The 18,441-nt window shown below is 43.6% G+C and overlaps 1 protein-coding gene and 1 non-coding gene across 2 annotated transcripts; one reads left to right on the forward strand and one right to left on the reverse strand.

Annotated features, from left to right (window-relative positions):
* Positions 1 to 10,572: 10,572 nt before the first annotated feature.
* Positions 10,573 to 10,644, forward strand: TRNAP-UGG (transfer RNA proline (anticodon UGG)). The gene has a single exon. It is a non-coding gene; the product is annotated as a tRNA-Pro (tRNA).
* Positions 10,645 to 16,547: 5,903 nt separating this feature from the next.
* LOC100867541 (uncharacterized) lies at positions 16,548 to 17,644 on the reverse strand. Its single transcript, XM_003696941.4, has 2 exons — positions 17,380 to 17,644; positions 16,548 to 17,296 (listed from the first exon to the last, which is right to left on the reverse strand). The coding sequence occupies exons 1-2, from the start codon at positions 17,642 to 17,644 to the stop codon at positions 16,548 to 16,550; spliced, it is 1,014 nt and encodes a 337-aa protein (XP_003696989.2).
* Between the last annotated feature and the right edge of the window lie 797 nt (positions 17,645 to 18,441).

Below are 18,441 nucleotides of genomic sequence, written 5' to 3' on the forward strand. Positions count from 1 at the left end.
GAAATCGACAATCGATTTCCACTGGATCTTGCCCTTTCGCTCCTTGAAGATTTCAAAGGGGTTTGTAGAGTAATAATGTGAATTTAAAAATTTGAAATTAGAAAGCGATCGAGAAGAAGGAAAGGATGTTGATCGGTGGAGACGTGTTGGGTCGTGAGGGGGCGAAATGGAAGAATTCGAAGGAAACGAACGATCCATCAATGAGCCTGCGCGGACAAATTTGTTTTCAAGCCGTGTTACGAGGCTACCCTCGTCTCCCCAATTTGTCAGAAAAGCAACATCGCGCCACCGACAAAGCCGAATTGTCGGCAACGAACGACTTTGCTCTCGCACAGTGGCAAAACATAGGGCTTGGACGAGTGGGAGCGTTCGTTGAAGAGAGGTTTTCGAGGAGAAGAATTCGGATGGTTAATGGTTTCGCTGACTGGGTAGTCTGGTGACACCTGGTACATACCTGAACACCGCGGGGTGTGACGTAATTTACCTGGTCGCGCCACCCTGTTGTACGCGCTCTTCGTTCTTACCTTTTCTTTTTTTTTTTTTTTTTTTTCGTGACCGACACAACTCTTGGAAAAACTTAAGATATATTAGCCGAAATGGATAAAAAAAAGAAAAAATCTTGTCGTTTAATCCTCCTTCTGATCCCACTTTTGAACTTGCTCAACCCCTAAACCCCCACGAATCGAAAATCAATTACTATCCATTTTCGAGTAATGGTGGTGTCGCAATAAGAAACGGAAGATTAAATATTTAATAAACCGAAATCGTTCTTCTACAATTACGGTAACGTTTATTGCCTATTTCCCCATAAAGCGGCGCGATAACTCACAGTGAACATCATCGGTATTCCATTATACCCGATAAATCTGTATCTCGATTAAATTTAATCCTCATCGAGCACCTGTGTGCAGCCTCGTAAACCTAGAATTACCCGTTGGGTTCCTTTGGGTTTTACGACTTTCACAGGCGAACTGGCAGCTGACCTGACCCGCTTAATTATTCGTACGCTCGTGAAATCGTGAACATGATGCGGCGAATAGCCCAGACTCGGCCAGATCGGCTCGGTCACGAAACGTGTTCTTCGAGATCTGGCCGAGCGCATATATACATACGCGATCCCTCACTTTTCACTCATCTAATGAACACGCGAATAAATAAATTGCCTTACCCCTTTCGATCGATTCTTTCGGCGTATAACATCAGTGTCACGGATTTTATTATTAATAGAGCGACGTACTACACTGGCGTTCGAGCAAAAGTGGACGACATTTATTTATCAAATTTAAAAGAAAAATAATCGTTTCGATGTAACGTATAATAACCACACTCTTAAAACTCTTTTACATTAAACAAAATACGCGTGTATAGGGGGGGGGGGGGGAATTCTATAGAGAATCGGATAATTGATCGGTCAATATTTCAATAATTGAGAAATATTCTTTAAATTTATTAAGAAGCGTTTAAATTTCAATTTTATAACGGATATGACATGTCGAAACATCTATTTTAATTTCAATCGTTATAAATTATCAATAAGTTTTCTATTTTTTTTTGGAAATTAAACTTAAAGTAATTACTTCGTGTTAAAAATTCACAAATGATTTATCATCAATGATTTTTAATATGTTCCAATCCGTCGTTCTATAGAGTTGGATATATAAAAAATAGAAACTTTCTACTTTATTTTACTGCCATATTATACATGATCGAACACATTTTTACGAAATAATAATATAAAAAGTAGTATCGCTTTCTAAAAAAAAAAAAAAAAAAAAACAAATTAAATAAGCTCAAAATGGGGAAAAAATAATTTTGTCCAATTAGGCCCTATAATTTTCTTTCTGTGCGCGACTCGAGCAATTACCAATCGAGATGACGGAATACAAGTGTTGCAGCCGCTTATTACTTTCACCGTTCCCTGCACGAGGAAGGAAAATCTCGTTGGGACGGAGAAGGAGAGGGGGGGAGGCGAGCGTAGCCGAGCAAAGAACACGGGCCATCGAGTTCCCGATGGTATCTTTATAGTGCATTATTGCATTAAGCACTTCTGTACACAGCCAAGGGTAGCATCGTGGATGGATAACAATGGGAGCACCCACGGGCCCCAGCTTCGACCATGCTGCCTAGCCAGCATTATCGACGCATAATGGGTCGTGTCTTCTCGATCAAACGCGCGTCCACAATTTTTGCCAGCGATACGTACACAACCGTGAAAGCAAGCGTATCGCAGTCGGTTACTTTTCACTCGGGCTCATCGCAGTAGTTCGGTTTACTCGAGACCCTTTATGCCTATAATATCAGGTCACGGATCATCCGTGTTATTTGTGTGTTTATCGAACGGCGAATTATTACAACCCCTCCACGACCCCTCCGCTCCGAACATTAGATCGGACTGTAAAGGCCGTTAAACGATATTTGAAATATTGCCGTATCGATTTTAATATCTCCCGCTTTCGCTCGCGCGCTTATTTACAATTTTCTTTCTTTCTTTCCTTCCATTTTTTTTTTTTTTTTCTTTTCAAGTTTGGATACGCGTGCATATTAACTATTCCGTTTTATGTTTTTAATCGAAACAAGATCGCGTGTATAATAAATAAGGTGTTTGAAATTATAGTTTAATTATATTTGCATAAAAAAATAATATCTTTTTACGACGCGATAAAAGAGCAATGAAAATGAAAAGCTACGGCAAAGAGAGCGTGGTAAAATGCAACGGCCTTATTAACGAGTTGCGGGCCACCGTTTCGATTTCGTTTACTTAGGCTCGTACGAGCGTTTCATTTCGCTTCTTATGGACGAAGGAAAAAGAAAAAAGGAAGAGGAAAAAAAAAATGATAACCGACGGGCTGGGAACGACGCGCATCATAACTTTGATCTGTATATCATTCCGAGCCGTTCTCACAATGGCCGCTCGTTTAAACGAGCCATTAAACGATCGTTCCTCGGTTTCTCCGCGAGATCGAGCAGTTGTTTGCGCACGGAATAATATCGCATAAAATTTTTTTCCAATCACTCGTCGAAAGTATCGAATTTTTCATAGATATATATATATATATATTTCTCTTTCCGTTCTCGTTAACGAACAATCTCTCACGATTTATCATCTCTCTGCTCGATTAAGAACAGGAACTCGTGAATGTTTCAAACGCCTCGATGGATGTACTCGCGTGTTCCTCCGCCATTTTTCCTCGCTGACGGTACTTCTTAATAAGGAATTTTTCAATTTGACATTCGGCTTCGAAACACGCTTGTGGCTTGGCTTCGAAACAATCATTATCCTGTGTAAAATATCAATCGATGAAATTATCGTAGAGTGGAGCGAATCGTCCGTTTTTCCAAACGACGTTCGTGTATTCTCCCTTCTCACGAAGAACAATCTAGCAACGGACGTGCAATTTTTCCAACTGCCAATCCCTTTCGCCTTTCCTTTCCTTTCTCCTTAAACAGAGAAAAGGCGAAAAGTTCCGTCTGCGATTGACTCTCGAAAATTGACCAATCGTTTCTATCAACAGCGAAATCTTGGACGCTTTGTGATCCTCCTATCGTTATCCAGACCGCGTTAGACAAAGATCGCAAAATGTACAAACGATTCCAAGTAAACAGTTTTTCGATCTTTTCGAGAGGATGGAGACAAATCCTCCACTTTAAATCGAGCCAATCCCAAATCTCACGTCCCATTCCCGTTATTATACGTTACATCCGCGTTTGTAATTCTGAAAAACCTCTCCCTCTTAATCCCTGACCTCGAGGAGGATGAGGAGGAGGAGACTCTTAATCCATTCGTGTGCACTCACTGAATGAACTGTTCATCAGAGCCTGGAGGAAAGCGTGGTTGAGCGTAACGACACCCCGTATCCGCACACGCAGTTTGTGGTGACAGTAGGACGACGAGTCGAAATGCGAAAAGGTTGGCCGTGGTACACCCCTCCCCCTCCCCCTCTTCCCCTTTAATCCGTTTAACGCGGCCAATCGGGTAACCTTGTACACACCACGACGACATGGAAATGTAAATACGAGGAAGGATCTCTCGAAAGGGTCGACGTCAAATATCTACGGGCGTGAACTTGAGAACACCCGTGGCTGGCATGGAAAAGCTGACATTCTCTCGTCGACAAGGCGATTTTATTGGGTTAGGTCTCTGTACTCTAACTGCATTTCGCGAGTAGAGTGGACTATTTTGATCGAGGGGGCGTTGTCGTTCGAAAGAGAGGCGATGCCACTTAAAAAAAGTTACGACTTCGTCCGGATGAATTAAATTTTATGTAATTTTTGGCGTCTTGGAAAGTTGGTTACGCGATCCATCATCGAGGAATTTTCCCGCTCCGCGCTTTCTTTTTCCTTTTTTCTTCTTCTTCTTCTTCTTCTTCTTCTTCTCTCTTTTAGACGCCTGCAACGTCTCTCAATTTGATTGTGACATAAAAGATACTCGGGACAAAAATATACCCGAGCATATTTAAAAGTTTAATTTTCTCGTTATAACGGAGCGGAGAACCGGTCAAAGGATTATAAGGGGCTTGCGAGAAATATATTTTAACATTTATTGTACAAGTATATAAAAAAGTATATATACTTTTAATTTTACGAGGGAAGACCGCCCTGGAAAATACTAATAACACGGAAAGAGAGATCATTTCATAGCCCCTTTTGTGCTATTATCAATACACTTATTCTCTGTATTCATAAATCATCGCAGATTGTTACAATCGAGAGGAGAGAAATGATCTACGAGATCTTTCGCATTTCTTATACATTCTTGTACGCAATCGAAGAAAAATATATATACATTTATAAATATTTATCACATAGTGCAAGTATTCAAAAAAATTTCATTTCGAAAAAGATTAAACGAGTTAAATTAAAACCGATCCACGAGACGTATAAAAGCATCCCCCCCGAGGGATCGAACCGAGTTAATTCGTCGGATTTCATCCTGCTATATCATTCGATTCGCATCAATCCGTATCGATTTAACGATACGTTTAAAAAGCGACTGATATCCCACGATGAAAAAGAAGTAGGATCGAACGATACCTAAAATTTCTCAGTTTTCATCTTCGATTCCTTCGATTTCGTCTCAGCGAAAAATTAAACCGTCCAATTACGAAACGATCGAATAATTCGTTGTATCACGGACGTCACCAGCAATTCTTCGCGAAACGTCTCGATTAAACTCGAGAATGCTCGTACACGGTTCGCGGGAAGTTGAATTGGCTCGATGCATATTCGTTTGCATAAAAGAGAAAGAGAGAGAGAGAGAGAGAGAGGAAACGAAGAGAGGCACTCGAGCTTTAACGGTTCACTTGGCAGGTCGAATCGAGGCCTCAAACGCGATCTACCCCCATCCGTAAACACACGTCACATGTGTAACAATGCTGTTAAAAGCACGAGGAAGAGAGGGGCGACCGTTAATTAAGTGGACTCGTTGACTCGGAGTGGTGAAAAGAAAATCGGGCGATCAAGTCTCTCTCTCTCTCTCTCCCCGAGCTACCTGGCTCCTCGTTAATTCATACCGCCGGCATTTACGACCGTTTCACGAGTGCCACTCTCACGCGATGCGGAAGAATCACGTCGATGCCGCGAATTCCAGCTGGGCTGCCTGGCCCGGACACGCTCCTCGTACACGCCACGTAGGCTGGGTATCGATTCGACCAGGCCCTTTCCAAGTAATTTCGAAGAATGGAAGGACGCGTTATACAAACCTCCCCCTTTGTCGTATTAAATTAACCGCGTAAATAAGAATGCGCCTCGAGGAAATCAGACCCTTTTCTCTTTCCGCCATTGTCCCATTGTACGGTTCCATTGATGGGAAAGACTTGCTTCGCAACAAACAGCATTGTGCTCTCGTTTGATTTGGGCAGAGATTTGACCTTCGAGAAACCTGTCGATCGAAAATTTGTTGGATTCGATAAAACCCGTTGCGAGAGAATCCGATATAACAAGATAAAACAGGGATCGAAAAATGTGAAATGTGGGATAATCTTTCATCATTGTCATATTGCATATAACACGAGCAACGAAATGTTTTTACGATCCACAAAAAAAAAAAAAAAAGGGAACGAAGGTATCGAAGGTGTATTTAAGACGAGACTCGGAGGTTTTCTTTAAGTTGAATTTCGTGGAAAGGCGCGCGACCTTGCGAGACAACCTTCCGACCCCACGAGCCGAGGAAAATAGGTCGATCGACCATCGTTTCGCCGCTAGACCCGGGCCTCCCCGTCTTAGCTACACGATAAGCTATCAGGAGCAAAGCAATCTACGATAAACAGTGGGTGGCTATGACGAGGCGGCATGTATACACGACACCACGTCAAATAACCTCTCGATAACAGAAAGTGAGCAGTTGGATGTTAAGGGGAAATTGTTAAATTTTTTACGACTGTCGAATAAAAGATGACGGGAAAGGAAAAAGTGTCGGAACATTAGTCGCAAACATCTTTACAAATTTCTATTCTTCTTATTCTAAATTCTTATTCTAAAATCGAACGATTCAAATTTTGTACGCGCGATCGATACTTTCTTCAACTACAGAACAGAAATCGTGCTGGTTCGTCTCCGAGGAAATCATAAAGTTTGCAATTCGGAGGTTAAAAAACATTCAGAAGCGGCGAGTTAAATTATCGATCGTCGTCGGCAAGTTTCGAAACTTGCGTCGAAATGATCGCACGGAACTTGCTATAAATCACGCGCGCCTCTAGCTTTGTCCCCTTTGCGGGGAACGAATAGCAGGCAATATAACACTGTCTTGCAGCGCGATTAATAAACAGGAAACGTTCGTGGTGCGGGTTATCGCTGGTTAAAACGCTGCACAAAGGAAATGCGAGGCTAATGAACGTAGACGACGATCGATTGTTCGCTTGCTCGTGTTCCGATCGTTTTTTTTTTTCATCAAAAATTTGGGACGAATGTAGGATCGATTAGGAGTAGGAAATAGAAGGGAAAATTTTTCAGAAAATCCGCCGCGCACGTGTTTCAAACAAAGAAATTCGCGGAACCGTGACGAGAGCGAGTTGCACCGGATGAAATGGATCAAAAATCGAATTTAAAGTTTAATCAAATCTCCAAGTTCACGGGTATATGTATATATTCGTCACATGTCCGTGCACTTCCACTCGAACGCACATTTGAACTGCCACGATTTTATCTCTCGTTTCTTCACGGTGAGAACACTCGTGGACAACGAGATTTCTTTTTCAAGGAACTCGAAAGAGAGGAGAAAAGAGAATGGAGAGAGAGAGAGAGAGAGAGAGACGGTAGAGGCGTCGAGAGGCGTGATTATTATCCGAGAATTTATCAGTGGCAGCCAAGCTTTGAATGGAAAGTGGGGAGAGAAGAGAGAGAGAGAGAGAGAAAAAAACAAACAAAAGTCAAGAAGAGAAGCGTAATTGTATGGGCGTCGTGACGTTGAGGCTATCTATGGTCGTCGTTCTATTTTCGAGAATGATGAATTCAACCAAGGATGGTCCCGAGCTAATTAAATTGCCTCTCCGGTTTCGCGGAGGAAAGGAACGACCGAATAAACGGGAAAGAAAAAAACAAAATCATGCCTCTGGTCGATGCTTTCAAACTCAGCCCGTTCAAAGTTAACACGCAATTGGACCGAAAACTTTTTCTTTTTTTTTCGGCTACGTGCCGAGTTAACATTGCCATTTTCCAACTTTTAATTAGGACTTTTCCTGAGCAAGAGGGAGGGGGGAGAGAGAAAAAGAAATCGAGATACTTTCGCTTATATCAACTGTTCCAACTTATTAAATCCTTAACGAATTAAAACTCAAACTTATTCGAATCTATATTAATGGCATCTATAGAAATAATAAAAAAAAAAAATAGGTACCTTTTTTGATTGGCGACAATTGTACAGTTGACATCCTTACCAATTAACTCTCGTCTCGAGGATGGCACATTTGGCCGATACAACGGGCCGATTGGTCTCGCCAGCGGATAAAATTAGCATAGGCATAAGTGGGCACGATTTTTTATAGCATCGGTTAACGCATCGTGCAACCCTCTGTACGTGGAAACTCATTGTCCCGCTATTATGTCACCGTCGAAGAGGGACGTTAATTCGGCGTCGAAGGGTGGCTAATGTTATGCAAATCCCTCATTAACGCGACGTCATTTGAAACACGACGACGCGTTTTAACGTTTGCCCCTCCCAGCGACGCGAATGGCGTCGTTTAATTAATCTCGAAATCTCTTTAACCACCGATTTTTGCCACCGCGAATAATAATAATAATAATAATAATAATCATCTTGACCTCCTATTCGAACGACTACTCGTCACCTTCTTCAAAAAATATGAAACACGATTCGCCTCGACTCGCGAGAAGAACTTTGAAGAACAAGATCCGATGAAACCGAGTCATCGAGTCAAAGGATATCGCTCGAGGATATTATTGATTAATACACGGCATCGACATCGTTATCCGCCCGATAACGATCGTTATTATCGCATTGTCTAAGTACCGGCGGCTTGTCAAGCGTGTCACCACTAATTGTCGCTTTCGTATGCCCGATGCTCCCCGCTAATTGCATTCCTTACTCAATTTCCATTACAGAATGGCCCCCGCTGACACGTATCTGGACGAGGACTGACAACTTTACAGCCGATTCTCGGTTGTACCATTCCATGCCGGCCCTCGATCCGAGAGATACCGAGTTGGGCAGAGAAGGTGTAGGCAGGGCCGCGCTAAGTGGTGTCTTCTCGTGTGCCCCATTGTTGCCGAAACGGTTAAGTTAATCCCGCTGCTCGATCGTGCCGATAAACCGGGGGGTTAAATAAGGATTAGCGCGGTGACTCGACGAGATTTGAGGACAGGTTGTCTTCGAGCCGAAACGGAGAACCCGATCACCGAGAGCTGTCGCTCCGAATCGTGGGCCTCCGATCAAATTCCCGAACCGTCGGGAATCATCGCGTGAAAAATTGTGAGGGAAGACGTCGGTAGATCGGTATCTGAACCTGTTAAAGCGACGTTAAAAGGTGGTCACTCGTTAAGAGATCGGCCGTCGGATCGAAACGACTGTTTTCTTGCCTAACCGAGAGGTTGTGCAAAGAGCGATTGTAATTTTATCTTTCGAATATTTCTCGCAGTTCACCTGTTCGAAATCGAATACTTGGACGAATATCATTGGACGTATAGGATAGAAACAATCCTCGGCATCGTGGAAATTCTTCTTCTGTTATTTCTATTCTAAGAAAGAAGGAATGGCGAATCGATGGAGACGAGGGAGAGAGAGAGAGAGAGAGAGAGAGAGAGAGAGAGAGAGAGACACCCGTAGATTCAACGAAGCTCTCATTTCTCGGATAGTAGCTCATTCTCTAGGATTGTATCTCTAGGTTTCTCGATTGCCTCCGTCTATCGGGGATCGAGACAACTACGGATTCAGCGGAGTCTCCTCCGGTTAGATTAGATTCTGCCTCGCCCGGCCGAGGCGGTGTGTAATCGTGGAACGACTACAAATCTCCCGACCCCTTCGTGACCAGCTGTACAACACGCTGCTGGTCGGGTTCGTAGTCTGTTCAAAAAAAGGGTGTTCTCGCGTTGGGTGTTCCTCATCATGTGGCCACGCACAATACACGCTTTTTCTTTTCTGTTTTTTTTTTTTTGTATCATCACCGCGAACGATACAATGAGAATGTTCTTTCGCGAAAGGGGAGATGGAAATTAAGTAGCTATTTCACGGTGCTAATTATGACAAATAGGGCAGACTTTACGATCTCGCTATTAATCTCGAAACGGAGTTCCGCTCGTTTCGTTTCGTTTCGCAATCGTTTTCAACCGATTCGACCTAGTTTCTTAAGAAATTGAAGCATCGAACAGTTTCATCCGCTTATTCGATTAAATAGGGAATATCGCGATAACGATGGAATTAAAAATGAAAAGAAAAAAAAAAAACGAGGTACATCTTACGGATGGATCATAATCGAATTATTCGATGATCTAACTGCCAATGATGTATCGACATTCTGCAACGTAAAAAAAAGATTATCAGACACTTGATACGCGCGATTATCGACACGTGATGCAATAGTATATTTTTATACTCGAAAGTTCGTTGCACCGTTACTCGTTGCTAAGCGCGTCAGAATATCTTCTCGAATTTGAAAAGAAGCTTTCGTACATGCCACACATATACCGTACATTGTCTCTATTGAGATGTCGTGTGCACTTTCATTCGCGATTTTCTTCTCTCTATTTTTACGCCTAATCTTCGTGCACGAAAAGATTAATTAATCAAATATACGTGGAAATATTGACAAATAATCGGTAGAAATGTTAATTATAATATTAATCAAATAATTGTTACGATATTACTCGTGTTTCATTTATATATATATATATATAATATAAACACGTATACGCACAGGTATCCACGTTTAACCGCAGAGAAATTGAAATTACACGTCAAAGCTGCGATTTTAATTACTATGATTAAAAGATCGATCGATGCAGAGAGTTCATTTCATAACGCGAAACACCACAATCAACGTTGAGATTAATTTAATCTTCAAACCGCGAAATTGTGTTACGGCAACCGGTTACATGCCGTAATAAGTGAGACTTTTCACAACAGGCTCAGTGGTCTAGGGGTATGATTCTCGCTTTGGGTGCGAGAGGTCCCGGGTTCAAATCCCGGCTGAGCCCGTTTTTTTTTTCTCCTCCCCTTTCACGTATTTTCTCTCTTTTTTTATTTTTACTCGTGCTATCTCTTCCGCCAAACGTAATACGATTACATTTTATACGAATTAAAAGTACAAGCTTTTTTTTTTTACGATCAAAGAGTACGTTAAAAAAGTCACGCGAATGAATTTTCATTATTTCCATCAAGTTGGTTCGTGCTTTTAATTTAACGTCGATTGTTTCGCGACCATTCTCAAATTGAATTATTTCACGTTCGAATCGTGCGAATGTTAAATAAAAGAGGAGGAAAAAAAAAAGAGAACGAAAGAATAATTTATTTAATAATTATTAATTTTTTTAAAAAATATAAATTAGTTTTAAAAACATTTGTTCTCCGTGTGTAACTCGCGAAATTATATGTACGCAACGAAAATTGCATCGGCCTCTCTGCATACGTTTATTACATTTATTACGCATAAAATTTAGACGCGTCGAGCATTCGTAACAATTTGCGAATATTTCGCGTATCATCGCGTACAAACCAACCACGACGAGGCTAAACAATTGCGAGTCTGCCTCGTATATCATCCGCCACGGCAGATGCACGTTCGCATTTCTATAATTTTATTATTTTATTATCACGTAACTTCCAGATACTCGTCTCCAGACCAGATATATATATATATATATATATATATATATATATATATATATATATATATATATATATACGTACGAATCGTTTGCGCATCTATTTTCTATTTACGATTAAAATGAGAAAGGATGAGACGTCTCGTTTGCATTCTCTTTCTTTTCCAACGATAGAATTTCTATTCGAGTTTCTCGCGAGTAGATACAAAGTGGATCGTAACAAACAGAAAGAACGAGTTTCATGGGAAAAGAAAAGAGACAAGTGGAGAAATATAAATACGTCAATCTATCCCGATATTATTACAAACGATCTTTAATTCGAATCTGAAATCTTGAAAATTCAAAATTTATTCTCCTTCTTTTTTTCTTTTTTTTTTTTCTTTTCACTTCTGTCCGTTTCTTCAAATTTGCCGCAACGATCCATTCCTATTTTTCCTTTTAATTTTCGTGGAATGTTAACTCTTCGGCGCCAGAACGATCGTCACGCTCGGCCACGTTTTACGGTTACAAATCGAATCGACGAAGCTTAATTTCCTGAAAGTTGGGTGGCAGAATTAGGCAGAACGCAGATGCGTGGGACACGCGTGCGTGGTTCACGGTTTAATAAGAAAATCAAACGGCGCTCGAGGAGAGCGATAAGGCACCTGCCACGTGTAACGATCCCCTAATGACTCGTCGAAACCGTGTCTCTATTATTCTTCTCCGAGGGAAACTTGAGGGAAACCGGGTCACCACCCGAAACTCGATGCTTTTCCACGGATCCTCACTTGTCCAAGTTGAGCAAATTCTCGCGATGAAATTCTCCTCCGCTAATAATAACAACGGAAAAGTAGAATAACATTGTAATAAACTGGGACGAACGATTAATTCTATCAACTCGGGTAAACGCGAAACGATTCGAGACGAATGATCTTGGAATGCTTTCCCCTATTCGAGTAAATTGGTTTCCATCGATGACAAGTTGTCGCGGTATAAGTTGCCTCGCCCCGTGAATATCGTCGAGGTGTGTAGCGTTTTCTAAAACGAATTCAGGTAAAAGATGTTGCCCGTGTTGTTGTGGGCGGTGCAGCGGAATTATTCTCGTGTCATTGGTCGAGCACAGTGCGCGTAGCTGCGGTGGCTTACGGTTGTTGGCGAGTGGCAGTCGATCGGACAATGCGGCCGCCTCACAATGAGAAAGCTGCGCCGTTCGTCTCCACCAACGTTCCCTCGAAACGTTTAGGTTTTGTTGCACAGTCATCGTAAGGCGGCGAAATGCCTTCGTCAAGACGCGTTTCGAAAGAGGGGACAAAATGGAGCGCGCGTGACCGCGCCAACCATCCATAATAATTCCTTCTTTGTAAAGATTCGTATTCGTTCACTCGTGAGACGTGATACGAGTTTTAATCCGGGCGGTAAAAAATATCGTCGAAGGCTCCAAGACTTGGTTATTCGCGACGAATATATATATATATATATTCGTCGATAGAGGCGATAGCGTGACATCACGATCGAGGGAGATCAAGTTTAATCAACGATCGATGAAAGAGATCGACGGTAAATATTTTAACGACCCGATTTTCTCAAGAAAGAAGAGAGAAATGAATTTCGTCGTTATACGCTTCTATTCGAAAATGATCATGGACGAGCCACGAGAAGGAGACGTTAATCCTCGTAATCGTAACTCGAAAGTGCGCACAAACAACGATGAGGCACGGTGATTCCAGACCGGGTGGAATTCTGTCCGCGTATCGCGGAGAAGAAGCGCGCCTTTGTGAGGAAGAAAAAATTCGTTACGGTACTGGTGGCGCGACAACGTTAAAAAGGGATTGCCTGCATTCACGTTGAAACCGCGCGCCTCGCCATTGTCCGTCCGCAATGGCAAACACGAGAAAACGGTTTCAACTTTCGAGTGCCCGCACCGCCGCGCCACGGTTCCTACTCTCGTCTTGTCACCGCCGCCCAGAGTGCTTCCACCTCCCCCCCTTCTTCGACGAGAGCCTTTCCCCCGCCATTCCGCTACTCGAGTGCCGCTGTCGCGCTCACTCTTTTCAACTTTGATCGAGCGCCTCTTCACCGCGCATAAGATGAAATGAATTAGCGCTCCGGAAACAGGAAAGCCTCGCCTCCCCTCTCCCTTCCCTTTCACGCTCTCTCTCTCTCCTCCGCGCCCCGCCGTTTCTCCACGCGCGAGAACCGTTGCCGTTTCCCTTCCCTTCCCTTCCCTTCCCGAATAGGTCTAGGAACGAGCACAGTTTTTCTCCACCGCGACTCGTCGATACCTCGTCTCGCGCGATCCAATCGAATAGAAGCAACGTGCGAACAGCGTTTACGATCGTTTCGAACTCTCTCGTTCTGGGTTGAATTATCCATCTGAACCGATCGCGAGACAAGAACATCCTCCGAATCGATTCCAATATCGTCTTCCACGCCGCGTCGATACGGTTAACGGGCCGTTTAATTACAATTCCAATAGTAATCAACACCGCGTAATTATCGCCAATGAGGCGATACACGTTTCCTCTCTATAACGCGATATTCCTCTCCTCCGTCGCGGCTCGATCAATTTTCACAGCGCAAGAAAGAATCCTTCGTTAATTCGCTTCTCCTAAAATTTGTCCGTCTCCTTGTCGATTTTCGTTTCTCGAAATTTTGTTCGCGATCATCCCCTCTTTCTTCCTCTCCTCGTCTATCCGACCTGGTCGAAACTTTAAAACTTTGCTCGAAGCGTTGATAGATTCGCGATCGAAAGGAGTTGGCTTCTCGTATGGTGCATTAAATCGGGATCGGATTGAATTCGAGGCGTGACGAGGCCTGTACACGGCCGAGGATCCGGAAAATTGAATTGCTGCTCCGGCCACCGCTCGCAGAATCATTTGCCTCGATACACGGAATTCGCCTCGATGGCGCTCGATTGAACCCGCTCGACCCGATCGAAATGGAAATCTGCTCTGTTTCCATGAATGATCGAAAAGAGAAGAAAAAAGGACAAAGGGAAAAATGATCGATGAGAGAAAGTAGTTGTAATCTTTATTTCGAAATTTACGTTCGCATGAATCATTTGGAAATGGATCAATGGAAATCTGTTTTCAATCTGTTTCGATGAATGATCGAAAGAAGAAGAAAAAAGGATAAAAGAACGAAAGGAAAAATGATCGATGAAAGAAAGTTGTTTATTTCGAAGTTTACGTTCGAGATCGCAATAATTTCCGTCACGATCTGTTTGCGATTGTCACGTCGCGTGGTTGTTTCGCAGTAGAAAGGTAAGTTGAGTAAGCAGATTGTGACCCAAGAAAATCGTATTTTCGAGAACGAGACGAAATTCGGTGCATGCCGAAGCGATAATGTGATTACAACTACGGTATATACCTACCCCCTTTCATCTCTTACTTTCGCGTGCGAGGAAGGAAAAACAATTCCCTTTGTGTCCCGAGTCGAACGAGCGAAACACGAACGAGAGGAGGGAGCGGTGGATCGTTACACATGCCGCGAAACAGAGATATTTCCCTCGCGATTCCGATCAACTTCTTCTCCAAATCCCTTCTTCCTTCTGGCGAACGTAATTTTTCAACTTATCGGAAAAACTCGAGGCGGGTGAATAGCGAAACGTTACCTCGAGGCCCGATCGATTCGAGGCGTGTTCCGGCCATCGAAATTCAGGCTATGAAACAACCGTTGCCCCCGTTAAAAACATTGAGCAGCGAATTAATTCGCAACCGAACCGGTGAATCAAAGAGGATCACCGATCCTTTGAAACCTCTTCTCTCTCTCTCTCTCTGAGAAAAAAAGAAAAGAGAGAAAGAAAAGTTGGAGGCGCGCGAACCTGACTGAATTTTTTGATTCCGACTTTTTCCCTTAAACGGTCGCTCATTCTTGGCCGCGGATGAATGAGGGCCCCGAGTACGAAGCCGAGGCGAGAATCGTCGAGGATTCGTGAATGGGAGCTGAAACCTGGTGGCGGAGGAAAAAAAGACAGCCGGTTTTCATTCGTTCGGTCACCCGCAGCGCGAGCTCACAAGTGTCCCATTGTCGATCGACGAGGATGCGAGAGTGCCTCCGCCCATTGTCGTCGTCCTCCTCGTCGTCGTCGTCGTCGCTCGTCCTTAACGCCATTAACTACGTTTTACCTTAAATTTGACCCAAAGTGGGGGCCTCTTGACAAATTTCCAGGATTTACGGCATCACACCCGATTTCACGTCGACAATGACGCGCCCGTTCATCGCCGATTCTCCCTTTTTCTGCGTTCCTTGCCACCTTTGCTGCCTACTCCTCCTTCTCCTCCTTCTCTTTCATCCCTCGTCTTCTCCGTTTTATAATCGCGGCTTAACAATCGAATCGGAAAATGGGCGGGGTAATTGGTAACGGGTTCCTGACGATAATCCCTTTTCACGTATCCATATTTACTAATTAATGGCCGTGTTTTATTTATCACGAATAATCCACGATGAAATATTCCGCCCGTGAATTTTTTCCGTATATATTTCCCAATTGACAATTGAAAATTTGTTCCCGGTTTTATTATTATTGGGATGGACGACCTCTCACTCGAATCCTGTCAATTCGTTGTAGGGGGAGAGAAACGAGAGACGCTTTTTTCCCCACGAAGATTCGTACAACCGATAAATATTCCCAATTTTTTTTTTGACATAAACAACTATTACGTTGTGCTGTGCAAACTATTCAACGGATCAAATTGCTTTTTTTTTTTTCGTTCGATGATAATTTTTGCAGAGGAATCGATACTCGTATAATCGTATGATTCACTGGCCTACGAATGTTATGCAATAACACGACGAATCACCTCACCGTTTTACATTATGAAATATTTATCGACCGTCGCTCGTTCATCGCGTCCATATAAATTCTTTCGTAAATTTCTAAATTAACGCGTATTTTACATACGATCGTTATTTATTATCGTTCCAAATTGGGAAATTATCGTGAAATAAATTTCAAATGAAATTACGATCATCGTGTCGTCGTGTATACACGTGAATGAGCTAACACGAGGGAAACAAAATCATAAGACGTTATTTATCGTGGTAAGAGAAAGGTAACGTATTACAGAACGTAATACTCCATAACGAGGGGTATTCAATGTGGAAACGCATCGAGATCAAATTTCAATGATCAATTTTATTTTCCTCGAAACGTATACAGCGTTCCTTCCTTCTCTTCCTATCAAGTACAAAAATATATTATATATATATATATACAATATTTACAAGACTTACGTAGATCGCAATAACGAATAAAAGACGCGAATCCTTCTTCCCTTCCATTCCAATCTTATCTCCTACGAATTAACGATCCTCTCCACGGTGTGCTTCGTGCATCCTACACCCCTGAACACAGGCGCGACAACGGTGTCTTGAATCGTCGAGTTTTGATAAAGCGATCCATCGATCCGTCTCTTCTTGTCCTCCGTTTCCTCCGCGTCCAAGTTCCTCTTCAACCCTCTCGACAAACCGTGAACGTTGTTCCCCCCGTCGTAACCGATCGAAAGCCCAACAACGTTCGATCTCTCCTCCGTTTCCCGTAGCAATCGTTTCGAGTTGTCGGTTGGCAAAGATGGGATCGAACGATCCGCCGCCATCCTCGACGTTTCCTCCACTTGGCCGATCGCCGCGTCCACGGATTTCTCAATTTTCTCGTTCTTCGTCGCCGATCTCTCCTCATCCTGCCCGCATTTCCGACTCGCGACCCCATCCTCGCCGCACCCCTCCTTCCTCTTGCCGCACGTTCGAAGACAACAGCATTTCTGACTCTGGCCCGAAGGAAGATCCTCCTTCTTGTACTTGACCCTACGATTCTGGAACCAGATCTTCACTTGCTTCTCCGACAGTCTCAGATTGGTAGCGATCTCTATTCTCCTGAGCCGCGACAGATACATGTTGGAAGCGAATTCCCGCTCCAGTTCCAACAATTGGGTACTCGTGAACGCTGTTCGAATCCTCTTCGAGCTGTTATTGATGGAACTGGGTGACTTGGGAGGCGGCGTCGGGGTGCTGTTGCGCGACGGCGATTCTCCTGCCGCTGAAACGTCTACGAATAATAAGAATAATAAGAATAACGGTGAGACGAGAAGTTTTTTTGTTAACAGAAATCAATGGGAGAGAGAGATTTACCCGAGAGTCTGCTCGCAGAGGTGTTCAAAGGGGACGGTGGGCTCTGGCCGGGTATCGGACGTAGATTGGCCAAAGCGGGCGGGCTGATCGGGAGCGGGACAGGCATTGCTGGTGGCCTCGGCACTGGCCTTATCGGTTGATAGCCCAACCCCAGGTTGAAGAAGTTGAACATGTAACTCGGCAATTGGTTGCCGTAATACGGTAAAGGGTAGGCGGGCGGCGAGTTGTTGCCGATTAACGAGTCGACGAGGAAACTTCGCGACATACCGTCGTTCAATTTATCCCTTCGATTTGTCGAAAGTTCGAGCTTCTCCTCCTCCAGTTGCGACGACACTCGAATTGAAACACTAAACGATCCGAAAGCCACTGAACCCTCGTCGTTCCGCACGATCTCTCACCTTCGATTCACAGCCTCGATCCTTCATCTGCTCGTGATCCAATCCGTGATATATCACTTTCCAATTTCTTTCCGATCGTTCGAATCGAGGATCCTATAACTCGTTAAGAGGACGAACGATAAAAAAACGAGAAAGATTCGCGGAAAGATTTTTTTTTTTTTCGAAATAAAAAAACCGAGAGATCCTCGCGGCTCGATGGTACACCGTCCTCTGCGCCCCGGGAAACCGGCGCGCAAGATATATATATATAGACGGGGGTTGGTAACTCCACCCAGGGGTTGGTTTCCTTGGGGCCCCCTTTTGTACAGGGCCCCGCCCTTTTCTCCAGGGTGCCCCCCTTTTCGATTCACCCTAAACGCGCGCGGGGACCGAAACGGGGATCGCCGCCTCCCCTGGGATCGACACCGAGTAGGGCATTTTCTCGCAACGCTAATTCGACGGGTGGCTAATACGTCCGGAAACTTTATACTCCCCGTGTATATACATACATACTCCCATCTTTCCGCTATTATTGGCCTGGCCCCGCACACTTTCCCGTCTCCTTATTATTCCCATTCGTTTCTCGCGATGATTTTCAAGTACGATTTTAAATTCGGCGGAAACCAAACACGGCGGCGGATTTATGCGTGTACGGGATTCGGATGAAGTGAATATTTTGTTTGTT

The sequence above is a fragment of the Apis florea genome, unplaced genomic scaffold, assembly GCF_048593485.1.
Source record: "Apis florea isolate Af1SG1 unplaced genomic scaffold, ASM4859348v1 contig_2495_pilon, whole genome shotgun sequence".
Lineage (NCBI taxonomy): Eukaryota > Metazoa > Arthropoda > Insecta > Hymenoptera > Apidae > Apis > Apis florea.

What these genes read in the sequence shown, in the direction of transcription:
- LOC100867541 (XM_003696941.4), bottom strand. Translation starts at nt 17,644, where the DNA reads ATGTCGCGAAGTTTCCTCGTCGACTCGTTAATCGGCAACAACTCGCCG. An exon ending in CTCTGCGAGCAGACTCTCGG is followed by an intron (nt 17,297 to 17,379) that starts GTAAATCTCTCT and finishes TATTATTCGTAG; the next exon opens with ACGTTTCAGCGGCAGGAGAA.